We start from the raw sequence: 26644 nt of genomic DNA, 5'->3' as shown, positions 1-26644 counted from the left end.
TCCTGTATCAGGGCTTTGCTGGATTTTCTTTCTAGTAGATCTTTAGGAGTCACCTTGTTGGAGCAAAACTAGTATTTGCCTGAAAAACTGTTATATTTTGTAGATTCAACTAAAGAAGTCTTTGTTCTTTTTAAGCGCCCAAAGATACTTACAAAGAACTTATAATTGGTTATTTGCCAAGTTGTCTGTTATGTGTAGACACAGCACTCTTCATCCCTTGAGTTAGGTGCCTTTTTTATGCGTGAATGATTCCCAGCACAGCGTTTAGTGGTTTAACGAACAAAAACATTTCTATATAAATGGTCAGCTACAAAGACTGGATTGAAAGTAGCCAATATCCAAAGAAAAACTTTGAAAGACCTTCAGAAAACCTGGAGAACTATTGCTCAAGTCCACCTAAAAAATTACAAGAAAGTCTGGCTCCTTGTATGCAAAATATAGAAATGATGGTGACTTTTGCACAGTACTGTATTCATGGTGAAAAATACTACATTCACTTTTTCTGGTGGCATGCAGCTAGTTCTGAATTAATGTTTCTATTTGAAAATCTCCCATTTCGTTTTTGTTTTTTTTTAAAGATTTCTGAATGCAATGGAGATGAACTGAGTTTTATTTATAGAGTTCTTACAGACTGGGAGTTACCACAGTATGTTAGTGTGGACAAGTCTTAAACCACTTTGTTAACATTTTCTTAAGTAGAAAGTAGCTTCAACAGAAAATGTTCATTAAGCACCACAAAATAAATCCCATGCACTTTGTTGCATTGAGGTGTACGTACTGTAGCTATGTAGCTGCATGCTTTTAGAGGTAAGTGAAACAATCCTTTAAAGGAAGACTGTAAAATTTGCAACAAGATATGATGCACTTCCTCTCTATGAAACTAAATAAAGTTAAACTTGTTTAATTGATAGACCATAAAATGCACTCCCAATACCTTCAGTACAACGAGGCGTTTTGTTGCTATAGCCTTAGTCGGTCTGGTATGGCCGGTGCCTGAAGTTAGCCATAACGCTTATGTATTTCAGCACTTTGTGGTTATTTGCTGCCATGTATTAAGAGTGTCACACATACAATTTACAGTGTAAGAATCAGAAAATACATGATAGAATAAAAATGAGAAAAGAATAACAATCCCCACCCCACCCCCAAAAAACAAAAACAAGTATTTCATGAGGAACTGCACCCTAAAAAGCAAGTATTTCATCAGGTTGTTGTAAACTATTGGCTGCATTTTATTTCCCAGGAGAGCAAACAAACAAAATCTCACTTCAGTTTATATCAAATACAGTTAAAAAAAAAAAAATTATACTGATGCTTTTATTTGTACTCCCCGACTGGAGTGTAACATCTGCTTCCACATGTTGGCCTGCAGCCCTGAAAACCTCGTGTTTAATCGTACTGTATATCTGCACAAAAACCTGTGTGTGTTTGCGCGTGTGTGTGTGTGTGTGTGTACAGTAATTGTGTATATCACTGTTGAGGGAGCGAAGGATTACTTTGCAGGAGATCATTTTGTGTTACTGAGGTAGAATGAGAGATTAAGAAGCTGAAGGTAACTGAGGTTTAAATGAGGTCTTTGTGTCAAGGCATACTGGTAATGTCAAATACAGATCAGAAATGCACAACAAACACAGCACCATAATTATTTCTGAGTAGACAACATGTTCCTGAATAGTTTTGTACCTGAGGTTTCAATATGGTGTAAAAGCACTGTTAATAGTGAAATCCTGAGTGAAAAAAAATGACATGTCAACATCCTTGTTGACTAAATGATGTGTGAAGGGTTTCTCTTTTCTAAATGAAATATTCAAACAATTTCTCTCAAATCAGCTGCTGGATTGAAGAAAAACAAAACCCTGGATCCAATTTAATCTTCTTTTTTTTTGTAAGGAGCCCCTGCCCCACACCTCAAATAATTTGATATTTCATTTTCAGTTTAAACCTTTCACACAACTTTCATCATAATGACTTCAGCGCACCATGTCTATATTGTAACGATGTTTCATACGAGGGTTTGTGATATTTGATTTAGAAACATGTTTCAATAAAAACAATTCAGTTTGGTTCCTTTGTTTTTCTTAACCAGTCTCATTTCAGCCAGCAGCCTAGTCCCCTCTCCATGCAACCGCCGCACATACGCGCTCACACTCGCTCACACGCAACCATGCACACTAAGGGGCTCAGGAAAGCTGGCATACTTGTAGGAATAGTTCAATTTTTATGGGAAATGCACCCTTTTTGTTTTTCCTTCACTGCTTAAAGTCACATGAGAAGCAGGCACGTCTAAAACGACCACAAAAACTGCTTTTACATTTTTAGATTTCAGAAATGAGACAATATGTGTGTGCGAGCTTCAGAGATGCTGCAGGTATGAACGGCATATTTATATGTGAAAATGGTATGTCTCAAGTGCATTTCCCAAAAAGTGGAACTATTCCTATTCAATAAACCTTACTGAAAGATCAAATACTCCAATGTTAAAACACAGTTTGCTCACCAAAAATCCAAAACTCTTAAAAAATTTATAACAAATCCAAGGTATCACATCAGGAGAAGAAATTACTGACTGCAATTACTTTTGAGTGTGTGTGTGTCTGTGTGTTCCTGAATCCCCATCACAGATAGGAGTCAGATTTAAACCCCTGTTTATCGGAGGCCAAACCTTGAGGTAGGTAGAGAGGTGCCCTATCTACTCCCCTTCCTCCTGTGCTGCCGCCTGAGATGACGAGGGACCCTCCTCAGCCTCTTCTGAAGCGCCCTGGAACAGCAGGACACCCAAAAAAAAAACAAAAACAAAAAAAACCCAAAACACTTTTTCACTTTGTTGTTATCTCTTTTGGTCTACTGACTCATGATGCTCAAGCACATGAATCAATACTAGAAAACGCACGAGAATACAAGAATGACTGTTAAAATCTCATGGAGCGATTGCGTGCGAGGAAGCAGGTTCCAGCTGTCAGACCCAGAAATGTGAGGAAGATGACGGTTACATCAGGAAACCAAAAAGACAGGGGAAGAGAACAGTTAGAGCAGGTTTCCCCTCACTATATTGACTCATTCTTCCCCTTCATGTGTGTGCGTCTGAGAAATGGAGTCTGTCTCAACGGTTTCAGTTCTTAAAGCATCTCAACCCCTTTGACAAACTGCTTAGTGGAGAGGATGCGATAAGACACACGAGGGGCATCAAGAGAACTGCCCCGCTTCGGTGAGAACTGTTGTGCAACTTCATTTGAAATTCAAAAAAAAAAAAAGAAGAAGAAAAAAAAGGGCTAAACAAACCAAAGTTACAGAGAAGCACTTTGTGTCACAAGACGATGTTTCTGGCGGTTTATCTGGGGAATTTAGCAACGGCATCTGTGAATTTTCAAGAATTTGGCATATCCTCATGAAGTCAGTGTACATGAAGCGCAAGAAGCATGTGCATTGGCAGCTTTGCTATCAAATGTGCTAAGGTAATGACTTTTTAAGTGGTTTTATAGTTGCATTTTAGTAAAAATGTGCCAAGGCCTGAGAAGGTTATAACATACACAAATCCTAGGAGTACTGAACTGAAACACAGCATTGCGCAAAGTGAAATCCATATATTTAAAAAGAGCAGATACGCAACATGCAGGGGAGTAAAAAGGATTAATTAAAGACAATGTGCTTCAGTACCCTGGAAACAAGGCAGTTTCGCTTCTTGAAAGTCTTTCCCTTTTACAATTGTTAGATTTTGGGGCACTTTTCAGAAGATGGAATTATTTGGGATGTTCTTCCATGAACAGATACAGAAAAATATAAGGAAAGGCTTTATTTTGACACTAAGAGGCATTTCTGTTCTGTCACTGGTGTCACTTGCTACTTTACCAGTACTGCAATACAGATCAACAGTACTGCAAATTTATCAGGCAGTTAACTGGACACTTTTCAGAATATGGACCATGAGCGTTATGGTGACACTTAATGCATTAAGTGGCAGCTGAGTGTATACATATAGCATAAAGGACTTTACTGTTAAAATGACAAAGCCAGAGGATGGGATTCTGTGCCACGACCAGTTTAAAGTCAACAGGCTGCACATCACTAAGCCTAATTTTATATAACCCGCGGATCCTAGTAGATTAGCGGCTGTGTTTCCATCATGTCTCTCTCTCTATCTCACTTTTATTGCTATCAGTAAATCCTACCAGGACTAAAGGCAGCTTAAAAAAAATAGTATCTGCAGCATCATGGAGGACATGTCAACACCATGTCATTTTAGGGACTTAAGTTTGTAAGTTACTGAGTATACTATATTAAATATCTTAAAGGGGGCAAATAACATTTAGTAGAAAATATTTATTTGTATTATATAAATATTCATCACTAGCTGGTGCAACTTTCTAGAAACCTTTATCTACTAGTTTCAAGCAGATTCAATATTTTAAAACTTAATGTTAGACATTTTTTTGTATTTTGCTCTTCGTTTTAGATATTTATCAATACTTGTGAGTAGACTGGTTATGTAAATGTACAGTGCATACACTACTTGCGCAACTGTTAATGTTTTTGTTTTGTTGTTTTTTACTCACCCTGTAGAGTTTGCGGGCCAGATTATAGCGTGTTGTTTTAGTTGCAGCTTCACTAAAAAGTACAAGGGACTTTTGAATGTAGTTTTTCTTTGATGATGAACTTTTGATATTAATAAATAAGATAAGCTATGCAAATCAGCACTGCAGGTCTCACAACATAAATGTAACTGACATTAGTCAAAAGGTAAATGTATGACACAAAATGAGATTTCTGCCCAACTGAAGCAGGGCTCACATTACACCAGTCACAAACTCTGAAAGTGACTTATAATAATGCAGATTACACTGCAAGAGACTTCAATGATTTGATGATTGTAAATGTTTTAAGGATTCCGCCGCAAAGCCACTGCTAAGTTTGTTAAGCCATAAATTTGATATAGTGGGGAACGCAGCTGTGAATGTTAAGTGGTTTACTTTATTTTGTGAAGTTGTCTCAAGCGTATCTTAAACACAGGCCCTAATTCCATTATTCAAACAGCGGCACTTTCACAACAACAACAGCGTTTCAGTTGTGGGAACCTGCGTCTCAAAGTGCTACATCAAAACAAAACCGGACCACCCTACTGCCCTTTAAAGATTTCGTTTTCCTCACCTGCTGTTCTTCAGTTACTTCTAGCACTACTTTCTGGGGCTGTGAAAAGAGAGGCAGCAGAATTAATTAAACATGAAGGAAAACGGGCCCTCAAGGACTGCTCAGCTCCAGCATACACAGACACCTTGGAGGCTTTGGACACACATTTACAATTAACTCCATGAATGTCAGTGATTGCTTCATACCCATTTCCTTGGTCGCCCACGTGGTCGCTTCTCTCCAATGGGCTCTACTTTCTGCAGAGGAAGAGAAAAACGGTTGAAAACACAAATCCTGTGGTTTTCTTTAGAGTATTGTAGTTTTTCAATCTTCAATCCAGCAGCCATATTTATTTGCTAGATACAGTTTCCTGTAGGTCAAGGGGGGAACACCCCTCTCAGGAGTGGCACCATTTCCTTAATTAAAGAAACATTTTGGTGAATACTTTGATGGGGCTGTACAACTCCTGTTGGTAAAGTCAACAGTTGAAACAAAACTTCAGAATTTAGGAGTTGTATGCATGTACAGTGCCTGCACAGATGAACAATATGCCAAATTAAAGTTTTCGCAGGCATCAGCATGTGCAAAGTTTACTTGGCAACCAAGTAAAATGATTTTAAACAATTAAAGAGGAACGTTTAAATTAATATTCGTGGAGTTCTTTTCTTTAAAATCATTCTGTTTTGAGAAATGTTCAGGTTGAAAACACAAAGGATGGATTTGTGTGATTTGCCATGTCTAATTGCAGGCTTACACATGAAATACCTCTCTCTGCCATGTTGTAACAAGTTTAACAAGCTCAGTTGCCTGACAATAACACTTCCCCCTCACAGCTAGTGATGAAGAATAAAAAAGAAATCTTGTGAGTCTGATGTCTCCTGACAAAACAGAAAATTTTCAAATGATATTTTTCAGCATATTTTTGTATGATTAGCCAAATAGTTGATCCACTACAAGATGTGGATCAATGATGATGATGATGATGTCACACCTTCTACAGCAAGTTTTCTTTACTTTATTTTTAAACTACAGTGAAACCTAATTTTTTTATATGCACACAAATTTCTGTCTAATTTTACAAGCAGCAAAACGATGAATATTGGTTGGTTTATATGGGAAAAGACTAATCAAATCATTCACGAGTCTATTGCCAGAAAATTGCTGATCTTTACAGTAAAATAAGTCTTTAAAGCTGGTGTAAGCAAGGTGGTGTAAGGAAGTCCATCCACTCTGATACTTCCAACCACTTATGTAATGTAATCGTTGTTCCTGACAAGACAATGTTTTATTTGTCAGAATAATAACGCATGAGGCATAAAAACTGCAGTGATTTAACTTGAGCTTGTCCTTCTTTCTGTCTGTTTTGCAACCTCATTTTTGCCCCTGTGATGGCTGCTTTGTAGCCACAAAAGTATAATTGAATTAAATTGTATTACACACAAAAAAACCCTCACTAACACAGGTACATTGCAAAGTTAAGCCCACTAAGATTGCAAAGTCTGAATTATTTTTTAAAAAGTGCAGACACTGCCACTAAACCCTAAGCATCTGCATCCATTTCAGCTTTCTTATTATGCCAATTTCAATTATGTAATGTTTGGTTATTTGAAACAAATTAACTGTGATGAAATTATACTCTGATCAGTTTCAACCTTCAGTGCAGTTCTGGGGCCTTTGTTCTTGCTGCCTTTTGGTCGTCCTCTTGGCCGCTTTGGAGTTGGTGGTCCAACAGGCTCCTGTGAAGAAACATTAGATGCGGATCTAGTAGATGTAAACACGCCATCGGCTCAGTAAGGCAAAGCTCATCACATTCACATGCTTAATAAATGGAGTCCTACCTGCTGCTGTTTCCTTGGTCGACCTCTGCCCCTACGCTGAGGCTCAGGAGGTGACTGGGCAGTGCTTGGCTGAGGAGATGGCTCTTTGGTCCCACTGTTACTCATGCCTGCGTCTGTCCACCTGCTTCAAACTGTGTGGGCATCAAAGCCTGGAGCAGCGGCCTCGAGGGCTTAAAGAGGAGCAGAGTTGAGTATCAGGAGCTGGAGATGCGAGCAAAGGAACCTGGAAAAAATGACTCGTTTTGAATGCAGCGCAGCAATCGTCTCTGACAAATTTAGCATAATCAGCTCTATTATACCACTTCAAATAATTTTCTTTTTGCACAATTACCACAATGAGTTCCAATCAGTGCTTAATGACATCATTAACAGGATAATTCAGGATCACACAGGACTCTTTTCCAAGAGCAAGCGTGGGAACTGCTTATACATAAGCCTTGGCACCAAGTTCATCGGAACACAGACAGGGGTCTGGCAAATGCAAGGAAACATGAGAATGGTGTGCAGAGACTAAAAGTAGCACAGATATTCACAACTCAATCTACCATCCAAAATCTGCATCTACTGTACTACACTCCCCACTTCCATCTGCCCTCTGCTAGGCGTTGCATGTTGTATGTGTGGTGATGCGACATAAAACTTGTGCAACTCAGACAATGATTTGCAAGAAATGAAAGACGCTACATGCAAAAACTTAACAAAAAGAATTGAAACTGCTAGTAAATTTACAGTTTGGAGCCTGTAGTGCAAAACTGGGAAATAAAGCTACAGCTATTTGGATAATGTAAGAGTCATTTAATTTCTTATAGTAATGTGTAAGGTTTAGGTGAATGTATTTGGTTTGGTCAAAAAGATAGATTTACAAAGTAAATCTGTAATCTCTAAATAGGCCTTTACAGCTGATTAACTGTCTACTCAATAAAATGGCGAGAAATGGCCCTCACAGCTCCTGCAGCCCTTCAGGACGTCTTCGTGTCGCTTGGACTGCCTGACCAACATTCAGGTGGCTATAACGTTTGCATTATATACATTTGCAAAAAAAAAAAAACCCAAATTACTTTTCACGTTAAATCGATTTTCACAACAATTGCCAGTTAAGTCTTTGTAAAAAATAAATTAATAAATTAATTTTAAAAAAAATCAATTGGTGAATTATTTTGTCGACTGACTTGTTTCAGCTCTAGTTGCAGCCCATCACGGGCCTGATTAATAGCACTGGTACTGTAAACATTGTATATTCCACTTTGATCACTGGTCGAACCATTTGTAAACGTGATGGGTTTATTTCCATGGGTAGAACAAACAATAAATAACCACTTAAAACTGACTTTTGGTAATGTCCCAAGGTGGTCGCTTACCACAACGGGCAGCTCTGCGAGGAATGTGCCAAACACTAATTGCCAACACAGCCTATCAAAAACGGCTGCACCGAAGCAGGAAGTCGGAGTAATTTGAGAAATACGTCCTCGCTTGAAACGATTTAAAGCCAAACGAGACGCACGACGTCGTTTCGTCGCTTTTAAAACTCGTTTCCAAACAGCTCAACAGGCGACGTGCACTTCTCTTGCAGCAGCAGACCGTCCGCTCAACTAGTCCGCGTTTGGCAGTCAAGTACGGGACTGAATGTACTTTTTGCATATGGGCGGCAATTGCAACCATAAAAACACATTCTTTTACAGCGTTTACCAAGGTGCGCGAGGCGCTCCTGAAGCGAAGCCGTGAGCCCAAAGCGTCGACTTGAGTTTGGTAACTGGCACATGCAAACGCCAAAACAACAGTCGAGCAACAGGCCAGCAGTGTTTTAAAGCGTAAAGTCGACGCTGACCAAACAACATCCCCCTGCTTCCATCACTTGCGCAATCGATCTCTAATGTGTTTGGGTTTTTGGACCGATAACAGGTTCGCCAAAGTGGATGAACCGTGTGCTAGAAAGAGCTGGAGGAAGAAGAAGGAAAAAAAAAACATTGCCAAGGACAAAGGCAAGCAACACAGGTGCAAAACCTCTGCTTTCAAAAGCAGGACATACATTTAGGCTATAGGCTCCGTGTTCTGGCTGAGCAATCCTGCCCATGCAGCCAGCGCCAAATAACAGAGGGAGCAGAGGCGGTTCGACTTACCTTAAGTTGGTTTGCAGTTTTACCTGGAAGTTCACACACACTCACTCCACTTTGTGCTCCTGCACAACTATGAAAATCTTAGTGTATCGACCGTCTCATTGGCTGGAATGAAAGGGTAATCGCTCTCTCTCTCTCTCTCTCTCCCTCTCTCTCGCTCTCTCGCTCTCCCTCCCTCCTCCTAATCGGAAATGTGTGTGATCCCCCAGACGTCCAGTCACGAATACCCCAGATGCAGTATAGTGGGGGGTTGTAGCAGAGCTGTATGCATTGCATACTTTCTCTATTAAAGCATGTTTCAAGAAAGAACGAGGGTAGGAGGGTTGAAACAGCGGACCCCGCCCCTAAAAGCTCCCTGGACCACCCACTTAAGAGGGAGAAAGTCGGGCATCAGACAGGAGGGTCTGGTTCCGGGGTTCCCAAAGTGGGGTTTGGGGGCTGGGAAGTTCCCCAAAGAAGGGAGGAAAAGGTTCAGTTTGTTTCAGCAGAACAGAGTTGTGAGAGCAGACTGTCTGCACTGTTTCAAGCAAAAAGTTTCACTCTCTGTCCCTCTGTTATCTCCCCACCTACAGTGCTAAGAGATGTTAACTGTGTCATAAAGGAATAAAACATCAAATGGAGTTTCAGAAGGACCAAGTTTGCTCAGCAGCACTATCATATACATTTTCTTTAGGGGAAAATGTAACCCCGGCTCAGCTCATTTCAAAAACTGTGCAAAGAGCATTTGAAGTCATCAGCAGAAAAACTTATAGAGCACGCAAAAAGTTGCGATTAGATGCAATCTTTGGATTTTGTAATCAAGTACTTTTAACAAGTGTAGCCCAGTTATTAAAAAAATTATACAACTGTTTATTTTCAAATAATAATAATGAAATAATAATAAGTCAACATGGAGCATTTTTAGATTAAAAGGTCCCTTTCTGTGTGGATTTCTGCTTTACATGCTGCCTGTGTGCAGCTGGAAAAAAAACCCTAAAAATAATATATTTTCAAGATGTAACTTTTTGCATTTACACAAACTGATAAAAATTGGATGGAAATGTTTGAACCACCGCAGAGAATACACATTCCAGGGGCAGCTGCTGCTGCCACTGGACCGCTCACGGAGTCATGTCAGGTGAACACGTTGGCGTACGACCAAAATATAAAGCTTTAAGTTAAAAAAGATGAAGCACGGAGATTAGTTTGGGTGATTTGCAGTGTCACTTTCATCATGTAATTAATACATTCTTAAACTGAACATCTTGCAAAACCAGATAAAAATAAATAATAATAATTCAACCAAACGTAGCCTATATGTCTCAGGTTATTACCATAAAATGCACAAAAGCAAAATAAAGAAGAAAACATCTGCATGTTTTTTTATGGCAGCATTTATTACAGATTTCAGTCGGGTTTCCCAGCAGCTTTTGTCAACAGTTACTTAGAACTGGTAGTCATATACAAATTTTCATTAGTCATCTACTATAAATATTACTAAATGAAAGTGAACAGGATGACTCTGAAATCACAACCGCCAGTCTGCTGTTTCCAAACACTCTATAGAACAGGAGCATAACTGGCCATCATCAGTTAGACAGGAACGCGGTCTAAGCTTTTCTCTTATCGGGTTCTATTTCTGCAAACAAATATAAACATAAATCTTGGGATTATCTGAGATAAAAAAAAAAAGTTTAAGTTTTACTGAGAAAGACACAGAAAGATAGAATGGGGGAGAAGGTAGAGGTAGGGGGAGGAGGTGGTAGTGGTGGTGGTGGGGAGGAGGGGGGGGGGTCGCGAGAGAGAAATTATGCGTGTGTGTGTGTGTCAATGTATGAGAGAGTTCACTGGCCTTCCGCGGCGTGTGGTGTGTCTGAGATTCGGTTGGACTCTGATCTTGAGGTTTATTTAAGCTGAATTCCATGGGCTCATCAGGACCGCGTTACAAAAATCCTCCTATAGAACTAGAAAGAATGTGCAGCGCATACAGTTCTGCATAAGGCACAAAGGCATGTCTTTAGAGGTGGGGGCAGGCATCAAAAGACAGGCAGAGGAGGGATTTCTTTAGAGGCTGGGGGCAAAGAAGGTATTTCGGAGTTCCATTCATTGCCAGGGAGAGCAGGGGAGGCGTACAGTTTTGCAATAAAGGGTGCATTTCCAGGGGATGTTAGGAACTCCGAAACTGTGCCGTAAACCTCTGCACCCCTGCTCTAACTGGAAGTTAATTAGGGACGATATTTTCCTCTGACTCTTCGGGGGCTATATTTGATTTGATTCATTTGAAAGCTTTTAAATCTTTTTAGAAGTTGGTGCAAAAACGGGCAAAATTAGAAGCCCTTTAATGCCTGTTTGCGATGCATAAACATTACAAAAAAAGGTTTTAAAAAAAAGAAAGAAAAAGTAGTTGTGAGCAGATAAACATTTATCAGGGTAAAGGCGAATAAAGACTGGAAAAGTAGTGGTAATAAAAATGAAAAATCTCATCGAAGTAAAACTGAAAAGCAGCTCACATTTTTATGATGAACCTTTTCCGCATGGCTTTTTATTTTGCATGTCAGCGTGCGTGATTATTGAGTTCTTATCATTTTGGCATATCTGTTGGTTTCTGGCTGCCAGCAGCAACAAAAAAAAAAAAAAACGAAAAAAAATGGATTCTGATCCACCTAATGTTAGTTATTGCGACTGAAAGGATTCATTAAATCATGCAGATGTAATGCAGACATAACAGAAGAAATCCCGAAAGATGCATTACTACAAAACATTTTTTTCATAATATAGTAATGTAATAGTAATACAAGTCATATAACACATTCTAATTATAAATCTGGATTTGTGTTAGGGATAGATTTTATAGACAAAGAGGCATCTGAGAAGAGGAAACGTGTACATGTTCAGCGCATGAAAAGGTCTCGCAAGTTTTGATAACACTCAGAATAATCAGTTCTGTGTTTAACGGCGCTCTCTCTTTCTAAGCCATCTCCATGACTTTCTTTATCCAGTCCACGTACATAGACACGCGGATAAAGATGTTGGGCTGCCCCGGGTGTCCACAGCGCCTCATGGGGATGATCACCCCCTCGAGTACCCAACAGTCCGTGTTCTGACACGCCAGAGGTCCGCCATAGTCTCGCTGCAGACACACAGGAACAACACTCCAGGGTCATTATTTGTCTCTGTTATGACTGACTGTCACTGCTGAAGTTAGAAACATCTTGCAGTCACATCTTGTCCAGTTCACTTCCATTATCCAACTGGTGACTGTGTTTGATTTATAGGAACATATAAATAACTGTATGTGCTTTGCTTAAAGTAACTTTCATTATCAAACAGTTTTCCCAACCATCAGTATTTGAAGCGTTAAGTCCTAACACGTTACGCCGTTATTTTGTGGCACTTAAGGAACATAGTTTGACACTTTGGGAAGATACTTGTGTTCACTTTCTTGCAGGGGGTTTCAAGTATCTGCACTTTTAACACAAAGCTAGACAAGCAGTTGGTTAGTTTAGCTTAACACAAACAGCGGCGGAAACAGCTGGTGGAACCAGCTGGATCGGCTCTGCCCAAAGGTAATGAAATCCACCTACCAGGACCTTATAAACTCACAGCTTAAGAGAACATTTAAACAGTGTCTCTTAAACTCACAGTTTAAGCACGTACTTTCCCATTTTTAAACATCAAACTATTCTATTAATTTTTACAGCTATTAATACCAAAGATGGTCAGTGCTGTGTTTCTGTTATGACTTGGTTAAGAAACCACTTCAAGCAGGGGACCTTGCATTTCTCCTGTAACATCACAGCGGCAAAGTTTTGAAATGGTCCACCACTTTTACGCAGATACGTACCTCGCACGCGCCTACTCCAGCTTGGAAGGCGTTTGTGCACATCTCATTTTCACGAACACGACCTCTGAAGTATTTGTTGCACTCCTTGTTACTAATAACAGACATGTGGGCCACATTGAGGACAGCCTCATTACCAGTCCCTTGAAAAAGATTAAGAAGAAGGAATTAGTTAGCAGCTAATGTATTTAGAGGCACAGTGAAACGAAAAGGAAGTTGGACAGCTGTTGAAAGATTTTGAAAATAGCAGTGCCATCTGTTGCTCAGTAGCCTGGATAGCCCTCATTTAGAAGAAACATTACTTCAAGGGCAGAAACAAGATGCTCGTTCTAAGGAAGACACCTTTTATTAATTATTCGAAGTAGAAGGGTACTGCATGAAGTCGGCACTTCCGAAGGATTATACTTGCCTCTTGTCTCGCCCCATCCTGCAATTTCACACCTCGTCCCCTCGCTTACAATGTAGCGCTCAGGAGGGAGGCAAATCTGAGAGACACGCGCATTAAACTCGGCCGGGCTACAGAAAGGGAGGAGGAAAAAGAGTCAGGAGGACTTTTAGGTATATGTCTGTGTACATATGCATGCATGTGTGTGTGTGCTGGTGGGACTTGACAGTACACACTATTCCAGTTGCAGCATGACCAGTTGAGACTCAGAAGGTCCGCAAACAATCTTAGTGAGAGGGATGGTTTGCACACCGGGTTCTCCTTCTTGAGGATCACGAAACAGAGTTCCCATCTTGGCTGAATATCCAGGCAGGTCAACGTAGCTATGCACACATTCAGATGATTAAGCACTATCAATATATATTAAAGCATTTTTGAGTTTTGAAAGTTTGGAAATTATTTACTTATTTACTTTCCTGATGAGATTTAAATGAACGGCTTTTTCTCTCTATCATATCTGGATGGTAAATCTGAGGCTTTGTAAACTGAGAAACTGAGAAATTTAGACATGTCTTAGAAATATCCAAAGTCTAACAGTAAGTCAGACCTATTAGAGATTTAATTTAAATTTCACACTTTTACATGCACTCACCAACCACTTTATTAGGTAGTAATTAGGTTCCTAAAACTGTGTTAGGACCCGTTCTGCCTTCACCACATTCAGATTCTATTGGATTAAGTTCTGGCGACTGTGGAGGGCATTCGAGTAGTCTGAACTCACAGTCATGTTCAAGAAACCAGTTTGATCAGAAGATGGACATCGTCAGCAACAACATTCGGGTAAGCTGTGGTGCGTAAATAATGTTCAGTTGGTATTAAGAGGCCCAGAGTGTGCCATTACATACCACTACCAGCCTGAACCGTTGATACAAAGCAGGATGGATTCAAGCTTTCATGTTGTTTACTCCAAATTCTGACCCTACTATCTGAGTGTCACTGCAGAAATTGAGACTCAGCAGACCAGGCAACATTTTTCCAATCTTCTGTTGTCCGGTTAGGGGGAGCCCGTATCAATTGTAGCCTCAGTTTCCTGTTCTTAGCTCACAGGAGTGGCACCCGGTGTGGTCTGCTGTCGACAGGCTGCTGTGTGTCTGCTGCATACCTTGGTTGTTGTAACAAGTGATTATTTGAGTTACCGTTGTCTTTCTATCAACGACGTCATCTGGACCTTGTCCATGTGTAAATGTATTAAATTACTGCCATGCAATTGGCTGATTGAATATTTGTGTCAAGAGCAGTTGAACAGGTGAACGCTGCCTCTCTTTACTGCTCTAATATCTTTGCATGAATGTTTTGCAATGATCCCAGTCTTCTTCATGCTCTCGTGCTACTTTAAACACACAAACACCAAAATAATCTCTGGTCTTTTGCCATTGTTGTTCTCTCTGTGGTATTTTACACAAGTAAGAAAACCTCTGCATCTGGTTTAAACCAGTACAGACAAGCTGCACGCTGAAATGCTAACGTGGAGTTGTTTTTATTTGTGACTGGACATACAACTGGAATCAGTTTTCTCATCTAACGCTTATTAAGAATAAACATTTGCAAAAATGCCAAAAACTTTAGATGTGTGAAATCAGAGAGCACTTTTAAAAGAACCAGACTTACCAGGAGGAGAAACACTGTTTGGTGCTGATCACCCATCTAGCATTAACCAGGGATCCTCCACAGAAGTGGTTTCCTTTTCTGCACACACACAGGTCAGAGGTTACATCCAACATAGCAGAAAGCCTTTTACTATAACTGTTAAACACCATCAGCTGTCAGACTCACCTGTCTCTCAGGCTCACCGTCCAAGGTGAGTTCCCAGGAATCCCATTCACTATACGCATTATGGGACTCGAATGGGCCCGGTCTTCTCTCTTTCCACACTCACTAAACTCCACGTTTTCTGTGATCACAAAAAGGCGACTCAATACTGTAAAACATATTTTGCAGATGTTTGAAATATATTAGAAAGCCTGCTCAACTAACCTACTGGTTCAGTGATAGACACTTTCTCCCCAGCTGTGTAAAAACACCAACAGACTGAATGTTAAACTCAAACTCTGGATGAACCATCACCACACAGCCCAATAAAGTGCTACAAGAGACAGGTAGAAAAGATCTGTACCGCACTGTTTGATGGCACAGTAGTCAAACTCTGTTTTGTGGTCTGTGGTGTAGCACCAGGGTCCGTGATGGTCACCATCTGGGTTGCGACAATAGTTTTCTGTCAGATTGGCATCTGGATGCGTTCTTGGGTTTATCCTGGAAGATCACACAGATCTCTTAAAATATATAGGCATGCTAAAAATGCTGAAAACACGACAGTCCTTCTGTTTGTAACAATATTATTCTTTTTTTCTTGCTCAAGACACTGTTACCAGCTATTATGTTACAGACCACCTTAATAAAATATAAAGTATAGAGCCTATTTTTTAATAGTACATTTTCTAATGTATTCATCGGTTCGAACAGAAAACAAAATCCACTCGATGTTAGTATGAAGTGCAGATACACTTTCAATATAAAGCCAATTAGTGGTCATAGTCATACATGTGCATAAAATAAATCCTCTGCTGTTTAATAGCTTAAATGTTTATCTTACTTTGTCCTGTGAGGCGTGTTAACGTTCCATTTCTGGCAGGTTATGCCCTTACGAGTTTTACGCACAGTGCCTCTGTAGTTTCTTCCGTTTTCATGGTAACAGTCTGGAAAGAAGACGAAAGACTTCATCATCATTGCAACGGCCATTACTAAGTATGGCAGACTGTCAAATGAGCATAATGGGACAGAACAACACTGCACTTTGTCTTCATTTAGAATCAAAGCTACATTTGAGGTGAAGTCTGGGCATTACAAAGTTTCTTATTTCTGCCTTATAATAATGGTATGCAGAGAAATTATTTAATTGTTTAACAGAGAAAGAATTTTTCAACATGGTAGTTTTATTTACAATGCATAAATCATTTCTTTTAGCACACGGTAATTAAATTATTAAAGGGAAAAAAATGAATGACATATTATGAGCCCCTGAAAACTGACCTTTTTGTTGAGCCATAGCACAAACCGCTGCTGTGCAATGGTGTGATTTAACTTTTATATTACAAGCTTTGAGCTTTATAAAGTTAAACCTGAGGTAAACCTCTTCCAATTTACCCATAAGTGAGCTGCCACTTGAGAAAGCATTGTGCCAAAATCAAAGTTAAAACAAAATGGATTCACAATCTTTCTAAGTGTCGAGAATTAGAGTGAGAAGTATCATCAGGAAATTCAAAGAGCCGCACAGAACAAGCCTGGCAGAGGGAGAAAAGATTTTAAAGACTCGTGAGAGATGTCTCTAAAGATTTACAGTGGGGCAAAAAAGTATTTAGTCAGCCACCGACTGTGCAAGTTCCCCCACCTAAAATGATGACAGAGGTCAGTAATTTGCACCAGAGGTACACTTCAACTGTGAGAGACAGAATGTGAAAAATAAATCCATGAATCCACATGGTAGGATTTGTAAAGAATTTATTCGTAAATCAGGGTGGAAAATAAGTATTTGGTCAATAACAAAAATACAACTCAATACTTTGTAACATAACCGTTGTTGGCAATAACAGAGGTCAAACGTTTACTATAGGTCTTTACCAGGTTTGCACACACAGTAGCTGGTATTTTGGCCCATTCCTCCATGCAGATCTTCTCGAGAGCAGTGATGTTTTGGGGCTGTCGCCGAGCAACACGGACTTTCAACTCCCGCCACAGATTTTCTATGGGGTTGAGGTCTGGAGACTGGCTAGGCCACTCCAGGACTTTCAAATGCTTCTTACGGAGCCACTCCTTTGTTGCCCGGGCGGTGTGTTTTGGATCATTGTCATGTTGGAAGACCCAGCCTCGTTTCATCTTCAAAGTTCTCACTGATGGAAGGAGGTTTTGGCTCAAAATCTCACGATACATGGCCCCATTCATTCTGTCCTTAACACGGATCAGTCGTCCTGTCCCCTTGGCAGAAAAACAGCCCCATAGCATGATGTTTCCACCCCCATGCTTCACAGTAGGTATGGTGTTCTTGGGATGCAACTCAGTATTCTTCTTCCTCCAAACACGACGAGTTGAGTTTATACCAAAAAGTTCTACTTTGGTTTCATCTGACCACATGACATTCTCCCAATCCTCTGCTGTATCATCCATGTGCTCTCTGGCAAACTTCAGACGGGCCTGGACATGCACTGGCTTCAGCAGCGGAACACGTCTGGCACTGCGGGATTTGATTCCCTGCTGTTGTAGTGTGTTACTGATGGTGACCTTTGTTACTTTGGTCCCAGCTCTCTGCAGGTCATTCACCAGGTCCCCCCGTGTGGTTCTGGGATCTTTGCTCACCGTTCTCATGATCATTTTGACCCCACGGGATGAGATCTTGCGTGGAGCCCCAGATCGAGGGAGATTATCAGTGGTCTTGTATGTCTTCCATTTTCTGATGATTGCTCCCACAGTTGATTTTTTCACACCAAGCTGCTTGCCTATTGTAGATTCACTCTTCCCAGTCTGGTGCAGGTCTACAATACTTTTCCTGGTGTCCTTCGAAAGCTCTTTGGTCTTGGCCATGGCGGCGTTTGGAGTCTGACTGTTTGAGGCTGTGGACAGGTGTCTTTTATACAGATGATGAGTTCAAACAGGTGCCATTCATACAGGTAATGAGTGGGGGACAGAAAAGCATCTTACAGAAGACGTTACAGGTCTGTGAGAGCCAGAGATTTTCCTTGTTTGAGGTGACCAAATACTTATTTTCCACCCTGATTTACGAATAAATTCTTTACAAATCCTACCATGTGAATTCATGGATTTTTTTTTCACATTCTGTCTCTCACAGTTGAAGTGTACCTCTGGTGCAAATTACTGACCTCTGTCATCATTTTAAGTGGGGGAACTTGCACAATCGGTGGCTGACTAAATACTTTTCTGCCCCACTGTAAGAACAACTACCAAGACACTAGTAAATGACTTAACCAAGTTAGGAATTGTTGTTTAAAAGAAGACAATTACTAGAAGCCTGCACAGGAATGGACCCCGTGTGGCAGATCAAGTAATAATGTCACTTCTGGTGAAGACTTCGCTTTGTCTTCCAAGATGACAACAACTTAAAACAAACGTCGTTTTTCGAGAAGACCAAAGTGAACTTCACTGAGTGGCCTGCACAAAGTCCTGACTTTAATCCCACTGAAGGTCTGTGGAGAGAGAACTGAAGACCAAAGTGAATAATAATCCTGCCCCTAGTAGTTTTGGCTTTTTGAGAAATAATTTCGTTGTTTTGTTTCAGAGTAAAATAATGTAAGCATCCAAAATTGTCTCTTTGCTGTTTTTTTTTTTTTTTTAAAGTATATTTGCATAGGAGGGCTAATAATTCTGTCCTCATCTATAGTTAAATGTTCAAACGGAGAAAAAGAAAAAAAGAAACAATTTCTGGCGACTCGTCAGATATTCCAGGGATTTGGGGCTCTCGCTGGAGGGGTCTTCATCACATTGATATTACAGCCCTGCACGTCCTCATATGAATATTCATACAGTCGATGCATCGTAAGGTCATCTTTATTCATTAATGCCAACAGGAGCCTGTTCGCTGGATTCATATTAAAATGGAGAAGAAGGCTAATACCCTCAGCTTCTATGTCGTCTGCACAGCGTTTAATTTGCAAGCAGAGAGCAGTCCTCATCGCTGGGACAGATGTGAAGCACCAGGGAGCCTCCGACCCATCTGGGTTACGACAGTAGTTCTCCTCCAAACCCCTGGATGAAATGTAAGATTCAGCTCATCATTGATGCATTAAATTATTGGTCACTGACACTGTGCCGGGTTAGTGTAGAGACACAGAGATCACGCTGAAATAACTAAGTTCTTGTCCCCCCACCCTTGAGTGAATGAAATGCTGCTAATCACTTCTGGCATGATGAGCGATCACAGCATCACAAAGAAGTTTAATATTCATTTCACATGCATGCTGCCACTCTGAGAGCGATCTGCTTTTAATGGAGAATTACTGACTATCCATCATCTACTGCCAACTGTCAGCAGAGAAATAAGATGCAAGAAATCTCACTGCAATGACGTTTTGACATTAATATTCATGTGCAATGCAGCGAGAGCACTATCAAACTAACAAGTTGTGACAAAAAAAAAAAAAGACTAAATGAAAAGGTTAACCTTAACAGCGATCAACGCTTACTTGCACTCATATATGTTTGGGTAGAAGGGGTGCTCATGGGGTTGCTGGGCATCCCACCGCTGGCAGGGGATGCCTGACGTGGTCTCGTTGACTCTCCCGCGGTAATCCTCCCCGCGCCCACGGAAACACTTGGTGGTGAAGCTGGAGCGCTGGCGCTTCTCTACGTGAACTTCAGCTGGAGAGAAGGAACAGGTTAAAGATGACATAAACATCAACAAAATGCAGGAGAAAACGAAAGTTTGTTGGAATAGTCTCATGAGATAAAAGAACAACGTGACCTCATTTTTTAATGAATCACCTTTAAGGACCAAATGATGCTGATTTACAGCGGCAGAGAGAAACTACGCGGAGGATCAAATAAACACAGATATAAAAGAGGAGAATAATTACCTAACGAAACAGGATAAAAATCATGAGAAAATTAAGATGTGAAAGTGACGGTGAAAACACAAGAAGCTCAGGAAAAAGCCGTGGTTTCCACGTGTGAAGGATAATAACATGTTACATAATACTAATCACACCACAGGATGGCACTGTTTTATCGTGATCTTCTCTTGTGTCAATGATTCTCATTGGAAATCCCCAGGTTACACAACTTCTGTTGAAATTTTTGGGAGAACACTAATGCCCTGTTTATTTGATTTGTTTTGCTGGTTGTTCACGTTCTCTCTTAGTCCTTGAGTGTATAAAAAAAAACACACGTGGCCATCATCTACCTGCTTTAGAATTACAATTATTTTTTAAAGTATGGGCCTGTATGTCATGAATGTAATTTAAAAAACAAACAAACAAACAAAAAAAACCAATAAAACTCTTAGCTATTGTTAAAAGTAAGCAACATTTTAAAGTGCCTTTCATAGGCAAGAGTTACAAAGACCTACAAAAATACACTGGAATTAAAAGCAGTACAAAAAGGCATAGAAAAAAAAGGCTGGGGGGGGGGGGGGGGGGGGGGGTGTAATAAAACTACTATTACTACTACAACTGAAGCCACTATATCTGGCAAACACAGCCTGTTATACAGCCTTAAATCAATGAAAAAACACTTTTTAAAATTGATTCGTTTAAAGAGAATCATCGTCTGCCCTGAAATGTCTCACATTTCTGAACGCAATCTGTACAAACACAGAAAAGGTGATTTTTCTAGATTTAATTACAGCAACTTAATGAGACTCTCTAATCCCACCGTCTCAGAGTACTACAGGAATCAATTTGGCTTCCTCTTTCTTGCCTGAGGGACCCACTGACAAGAACAGAACAAACAAATAAGCCACAAGTTTAATCCAGTAAATTTATACAGTGAGAGAAAACATTACAGTAACATCTAGTAATTATCTTACTCGCTATATAAGCCAGCAATTTTGCCTATAAACATTTCCAAAAGATACTGAATTTTGGAGAAGAAAGAAAGGATGGAGATTTTTTGCCTTTCCTTTTTCCTCTCTCTGAAAAAGTAAAAGTAAAGACTCTACTATAGGAGTTGGTCCAGTAAAGGTCCAATAAATGCAAGCTCTTACTACATCGGCTGATGTCACAGTTTTCCCTTTCCACCTCAGGGTCAGTGGTGTAACACCAAGGCACCGGAGAGGCATCAGGGTTACGGCAGTAGTTGTCATCTAAACTCTTATCAGGGTACCTGAAAAATACACATAGGCAGGTTTTTAATCACCTGGAAATGGAAAAAAGAAATGACTTAAATAGTTCAGGTGCAACAGCAAAATATGTTGTACAATGCTAACTCAGGTGCAAACAAAACAGTAGTAATGATTGCATACTTTTCAGGTTGGTAGATGTGTTGGTGAGGGTACTGCTGGTCCCATCTCTGACACTCTCTGCCATTCACAGTGTGGTCAACCTGGCCCCTGTAGTCCTCTCCATTACATGTGATGCACACCTCTGCAAGCAGAATGACTCACAAAGTGAAAGCTGCTTGAAGTAAAGAGAAACACACATTTTTTAACAGCACTTTTTAACAGCTTCTATAATTGCTGAATAATTTTCTTAAAGCACATTTAAAGAATGAAACTTGAAGCTATTCATGAGGCAACTTGAAACAGTAACTATTGTAAGTGCACTGCTATCAGCAGGTAAGCCAAAAAACGAGTAACAAGTTTTCCAGTTCCACCAAATTAAAGTGCTAATTACGAGACATTTGGAGGAAATAAAGCTTACGTAAAGCTTTACAAATCTCACATTTGCAGTTTAGATAAGCAGGATGATGTGTGGTAATTTATGGGATGTACCATCTTTGCATTGGGGAATGTTGCAGCTTTCATAGCGTCGCTCCGGGTCGGTGGTGTAGCACCACGGACCGATCCGATCCCCATCCGGATTCCTGCAGTAGTTCAGCTCCAGACCATTGGTAGCTGTAGGAGTCCACCTGAGAAAAAAAAATAATTTTCAGTTAGTCAAACACTTTGGTACAACTGGTCGTTTAAAATAAAACAAACAATGCAGTTGAAGTGACAACTCCGAAATCTGGGAGTGTCAACTTCTAGTGTGGATGAATAATATAGACGCTGCAGCTGTTCTTAAGCCTGAGGGATGGATTCAGACAACTATGACAGAAAGTGACTGGGTTCAATCTTAAACACTTACAGATGTATTAATGGATTTTTACAAGCTGAAGAGCACACATATCTGACATAAATTTGTTTTGGTTATCACATGTAAATCTGCTATCATTTGCAGTTTTATCAGGCACACCTGTACACCTCCTTCATGGTGGTGTAGTTAGAGAACTGCTGGCCACCTGATGGCTATTACTCAGATATTCATCACGATTTAATCGCTGTCAGGTACAGAGAAAAGATCTGGCTCCTTACTTTGCTCTGAAGACTGCTTATGATATTTTGCTTATCAGTTTTTCTGAAGAAAACAGGCACCCACACTGGTGGAAATAAGGCTTAAAAACAGTGAAATTTAGAGATACCACAACAGTGAAAGGGGTACGAGCAGTAATGCACTCTGGCTTTCTGCCTTCAGTCTGGCTTTAAGGGAAATGAAAGACATGGTTATTCAGGAAAGTTTCTTGAATTTCCCACCTCTTCATCTCTCTCCCACAATTGGAAAATAATTATAAATAGAGCTGTGCTGTTGTTCACCCCTGAACTGAAAGTGAAATGCAGCACTTTATCTTCACAATGTCTTTTTTTCTAGTACAGTGAAGATGTAACTCACCTGTGATCGTGAGGAAATTTGGACCACCACTGTTGGCAGGTGAGTCCGCTTCTTGTGGTGGACACTTTGCCTCGATAGTCTTCCCCTTTACCCACAATGCACTTCCTTACATAGACTGCATAAAAAAAAGCAATCAGTGGTTACAGTATCGATGGGAAGCACTGATCTCTGTGATATCACCGATGTGAGTCTTACCCTTCTTCTCATAAAGATCACAGTTCACGTTTCTCTTCACTTCTGCATTGGTGCCATCACCCACCCAGGGCAGATGTTTACAGGTGACAACTGGACGAGTCTCATAGTTGAAAGCTCTAATGTTGAGAAATATTTTCACGTCAAAGCTCTTTACTTTCAGAGGATAAACCTGATGTCTGCAAAGTGTTTTTAAATTAATCGGTGAACATTTTAAAGTTATTTTTAAGAATATTACGTTTAACATTTAACAGACAGTATAATGAAAGCCCGACTGATATACTGGCAGGGATGACATGTCAGCTGATTGCCGATATATCTGTGTCAGCATTATTAAATAAATGCTGTCTTAACTAGACCCCGATTGGTAAAGATACAGATTTTAATATTGATATCAATACCAATATTTAATCATTTAAGACTATTCTGATATATCGGTTGATTTCTTTTTCTTTCAGGGACACAATTCACTGTTTGTTGTGTTTCTGGTGCTCCAAACATGTGTTGCAGACAGTTAAGTTCATATTTAGAAACTATGAAACAGCAACATGATGTGTTTGAAGAGTGTTTCTCCCATTTCTTCTTCTTTCTTTTAAATTTATTGGCATTTATAAATGTCGATGTTGCTGGCGATTACCTAATATCAGTAGATAGTAATGGCCCGCCATTATTATCTACTGTTCTAGTCTTAAGATGGCAAAACTATGGGGAAAGAAGCTGCAATGACAATGTTGATAGTCCAGACTGAATAAGGACTCATTCTGTGGTGGAAAGCCTCACATCATCTAGCCTTTTACTAATAAATATCTACAAGGCTAGACATTCATTCCAGGGTGGAAAGGTTGTGCAGCATACATCTTTAATGGCTTTAAAAAACAAGAATTGGGTGCACAGGTTTTAATTGACTCTAGATTTTCTCAAAGCCCTGAGTCCATTAATATTTGGTTGAATGTCCCTTAGCAAGTTGCACCTCAACCAGATGCTTTTGGTTTCCATCAACAAGTTTCTCGCACAATTCTGGCTGAATATTTGACCACTCTGCTTGGTAGAACTGGTAGAGCTCATTCAGAATGGTTGGTTGGTTTCTTGGCATGGATCCGGCTTTTAAGCATAGTCCACAAATTTTTATAGTCCAGGAGGTCAGGACTTTGTTGTGGAAAAACATTCCAGAAGTTTAATGTCAGCCTGCTTTATCCTTCCAAAACTTTTCATGTGAATTTGTCCTGCTGGTAATTTCAACGATCTAGTTGCTAATTTGAGCTGAAGAATTTGGTGGTAGTGTGCCTTTTTCATTATTCCATCCACTTTTTGCAATGTGTCAGTTGTACTGGCAGTAAAACAGCACCAGAGGATGATGCTAGCACCACCTTCTCCTCTTTGTCATACTAGCCAAACAGCTAAATTTCTGTATCACCTAACCATAAAACTTTAATCGAGAAGGCATTTGGCTCGTCTGTATGGAAAGCTGCACATCTCAGTCAGCATGAAAGCGTCAATTTTGAAACGGGGGCTTCTTTCTTGGTTGACACTGTTTCAGTCCTTGGCGATATAACTGTGAACGGTGAGTCAGGTGTTCTTGGCGGTTCCTGGGTTGCTTCTGAACATCCTAATTAATTTCCTTTCATCTAAGGATAAGAGTTTAGGTATTGTTCTGGACCTTAGTAAAATTGTGACACATCAGAAAAGCTTGTACTTATGTGCAATTGTTTAAACTGATGATCTTAGAATGTGCAGTTGTTTGGCAATGGCTCCGTTAAGCTTCAGGAATGGACTTTCCAAAGCCTTGATGTTAACCCTACTGAAAATTTGTGCACTATGCTTAATCAGAAAACTTGAATAATCCCTAAGGAAATCAAAAGCCTTGGCCGTACCAAGAAGTCAGCTAAATGAACTCCAGCATTTATGCCAAGAACAGTGGTCAAATATTGATCCAGAATTATGCCAGAAGCCTGTTTCTTTTACAGATGATTTTTTTGGCCTTTTAGCCTTTATTGGATAGAGGCAGGAAAGCAAGGAGAGGGCTGTGGGACTCGAACCTCGGTGTACTTCTCTGCGGTCATACGGGAAATGGTTGCCTGCTAACCCACTGAGCTAAACCAGCACCCAGAAGCTTGTTGATGGCAAAAAAACAAAAAAAGCCCCTAATTGAAGTGCAATTTGCCAAGTTGCACTTCAATCAGAAGCACCTTCTATTGACTAACTATTAATGGGGGTGTATACTTTTGACCCTGTGTGAATTAGAGAGAATTCAAAATATATCAAAAAAAGTTTTTCGCCCAATTCCAAATTCCCAAAGTGACAATGACATCCATATCTATTATGAGAATATGTTTTAAGTTCTTGGCCAATTTATAAGCAAAGTCCTTTTGCAAACTGTAATCTTTAAGTAGTTTAAGTGTGTTGTTTACCTGCAGTCCAGTGTCTGTGAGCAGCGTGTGGCACAGTCCTCAAGGTTCAGGCCTGGTAAAATCTGCACTCGAGCAGAGTTCCAGGAGGTAGGAACGAGCTCTCGGCCCTCCGAGCGCTGGAAGTCATTCAGAGGACTGCGGTACCCTGTTCATGTATAACAAACCACAAACATAATGCTTACAGACTGATGTGGGGACCATGCAGTATCTGCATCTGTTTAGTCCTGGTTTTAACTGGAGAGCAGTGGCACCACATGGAATATTTGGGCAGGAGCCTGGACACATATAACCTTTGGACCAACGCTCTGCTGCTAGTTTGAGACAGCAGATATCCAGAAAAGGTTTGAACAGCAACAGTTACACTACTGGTAACTCAAACAGGCCCCCGTTAACACAGATACTGCCAGTATACACTAATGAAATGATAAAATCCATCACATACTAATAGTGGTGCTGTCAAAATGAAAATAGCTGTCTTTTAAAATAGTTTATTTGTTTTGAAAGTGCTCATCAGTGCAGCTTTAATTTCCCCCTCAACCATAAATCGATGGTTTTTCAACGTGATTGTTGTCACCTTGTCAACTATAAATAGATCAACAATCAACGATGACAGAACAACAGTGAATCAATGTTATTTCAATGTCAGTGTCAGGTTTCATCAGTATTTCAATGTTGTTTCAACATTGGTTTTGTGTTGACATTTCAATCCTGACGATTCTGATGGTTCCGATGGAAAATCAACATCTGTTCAATGTCTCCTTGCTATCTGGGCAGTCAGGCCTCATCATCTTTAACCAAATAGATTTAAACAACCAAAAATAATGAAAGTAGACAGAATAACTAAGGAATTAATCAAACTTACCAGTGACCACTCCGACAGTCAGGAGAATGCACTGCAGAAACGGTTTCATTGTTTGAATCGGTGGAAAATAAAACTATTATAATCACGTTATGGGGGTCAAAACGAGATCTCTGCTCTAAAATCTCCTGTATTTTGATGCCGTGGTCAACTTCAAACAACGAACAGCTCGACCTGACAGGCAGAAAAATACCCCCAGAAGCTCAGCACGATGTTAAACATCCACACAAAAAGTCTAAATCACGACCACCCACACGCCAGCGTCGCGCCTTTGCTCAAACAGTGGCCCTAATCCCCAAAACACAGCCGATCAATACATGTGTTAATCATTAATGAGGAGTGGCACATTGGTCCTTGTTCATGAACCTTCTTCATGCCCCTCAGATATATAAATATTTGCATCAGGATTACGCTCAATATCCTGGAAAAAAAAAGAAAACTTGTGATTTTCTTTTCTGCCACAATGAACGCAATTCTCG

The 26644-nt window shown here is 40.2% G+C and overlaps 2 protein-coding genes across 3 annotated transcripts; both read right to left on the bottom strand.

The window, feature by feature from the left end:
• Positions 1–1208: 1208 nt before the first annotated feature.
• On the bottom strand, positions 1209–9377 carry LOC308403024 (uncharacterized protein). 2 transcript variants are annotated; one of them, XM_080892239.1, is made up of 6 exons: positions 9077–9377; positions 6960–7182; positions 6774–6857; positions 5328–5378; positions 5143–5181; positions 1209–2758 (listed from the first exon to the last, which is right to left on the bottom strand). In XM_080892239.1, the coding sequence occupies exons 2-6, from the start codon at positions 7062–7064 to the stop codon at positions 2690–2692; spliced, it is 348 nt and encodes a 115-aa protein (XP_080748365.1). In that variant the 5' UTR covers positions 7065–7182; positions 9077–9377; the 3' UTR covers positions 1209–2689. The 2 variants fall into 2 exon arrangements, with proteins under 2 accessions (XP_080748365.1, XP_080748366.1); XM_080892240.1 differs by having other exon boundaries at positions 6960–7129.
• A 1065-nt stretch (positions 9378–10442) lies between these two features.
• Positions 10443–26632, bottom strand: mst1 (macrophage stimulating 1). The gene is made up of 18 exons (XM_080890971.1): positions 26169–26632; positions 25307–25451; positions 22902–23017; positions 22707–22821; positions 21770–21906; positions 21302–21422; positions 21044–21162; positions 19527–19701; positions 18959–19089; positions 15929–16031; positions 15452–15588; positions 15313–15345; positions 15112–15229; positions 14947–15024; positions 13515–13661; positions 13303–13409; positions 12897–13036; positions 10443–12182 (listed from the first exon to the last, which is right to left on the bottom strand). Exons 1-18 carry the CDS (start codon positions 26215–26217, stop codon positions 12021–12023), a joined length of 2133 nt encoding a protein of 710 aa, XP_080747097.1. The 5' UTR covers positions 26218–26632; the 3' UTR covers positions 10443–12020.
• Positions 26633–26644: the final 12 nt, after the last annotated feature.

This window comes from Rhamphochromis sp. 'chilingali', assembly GCF_963969265.1.
Source record: "Rhamphochromis sp. 'chilingali' genome assembly, chromosome: 9".
Classification (NCBI taxonomy): Eukaryota; Metazoa; Chordata; class Actinopteri; order Cichliformes; family Cichlidae; genus Rhamphochromis; species Rhamphochromis sp. 'chilingali'.
The sequence above is the reverse complement of the archived record's forward strand: the minus strand, read 5'-3'. Positions and strand labels throughout refer to the sequence as shown.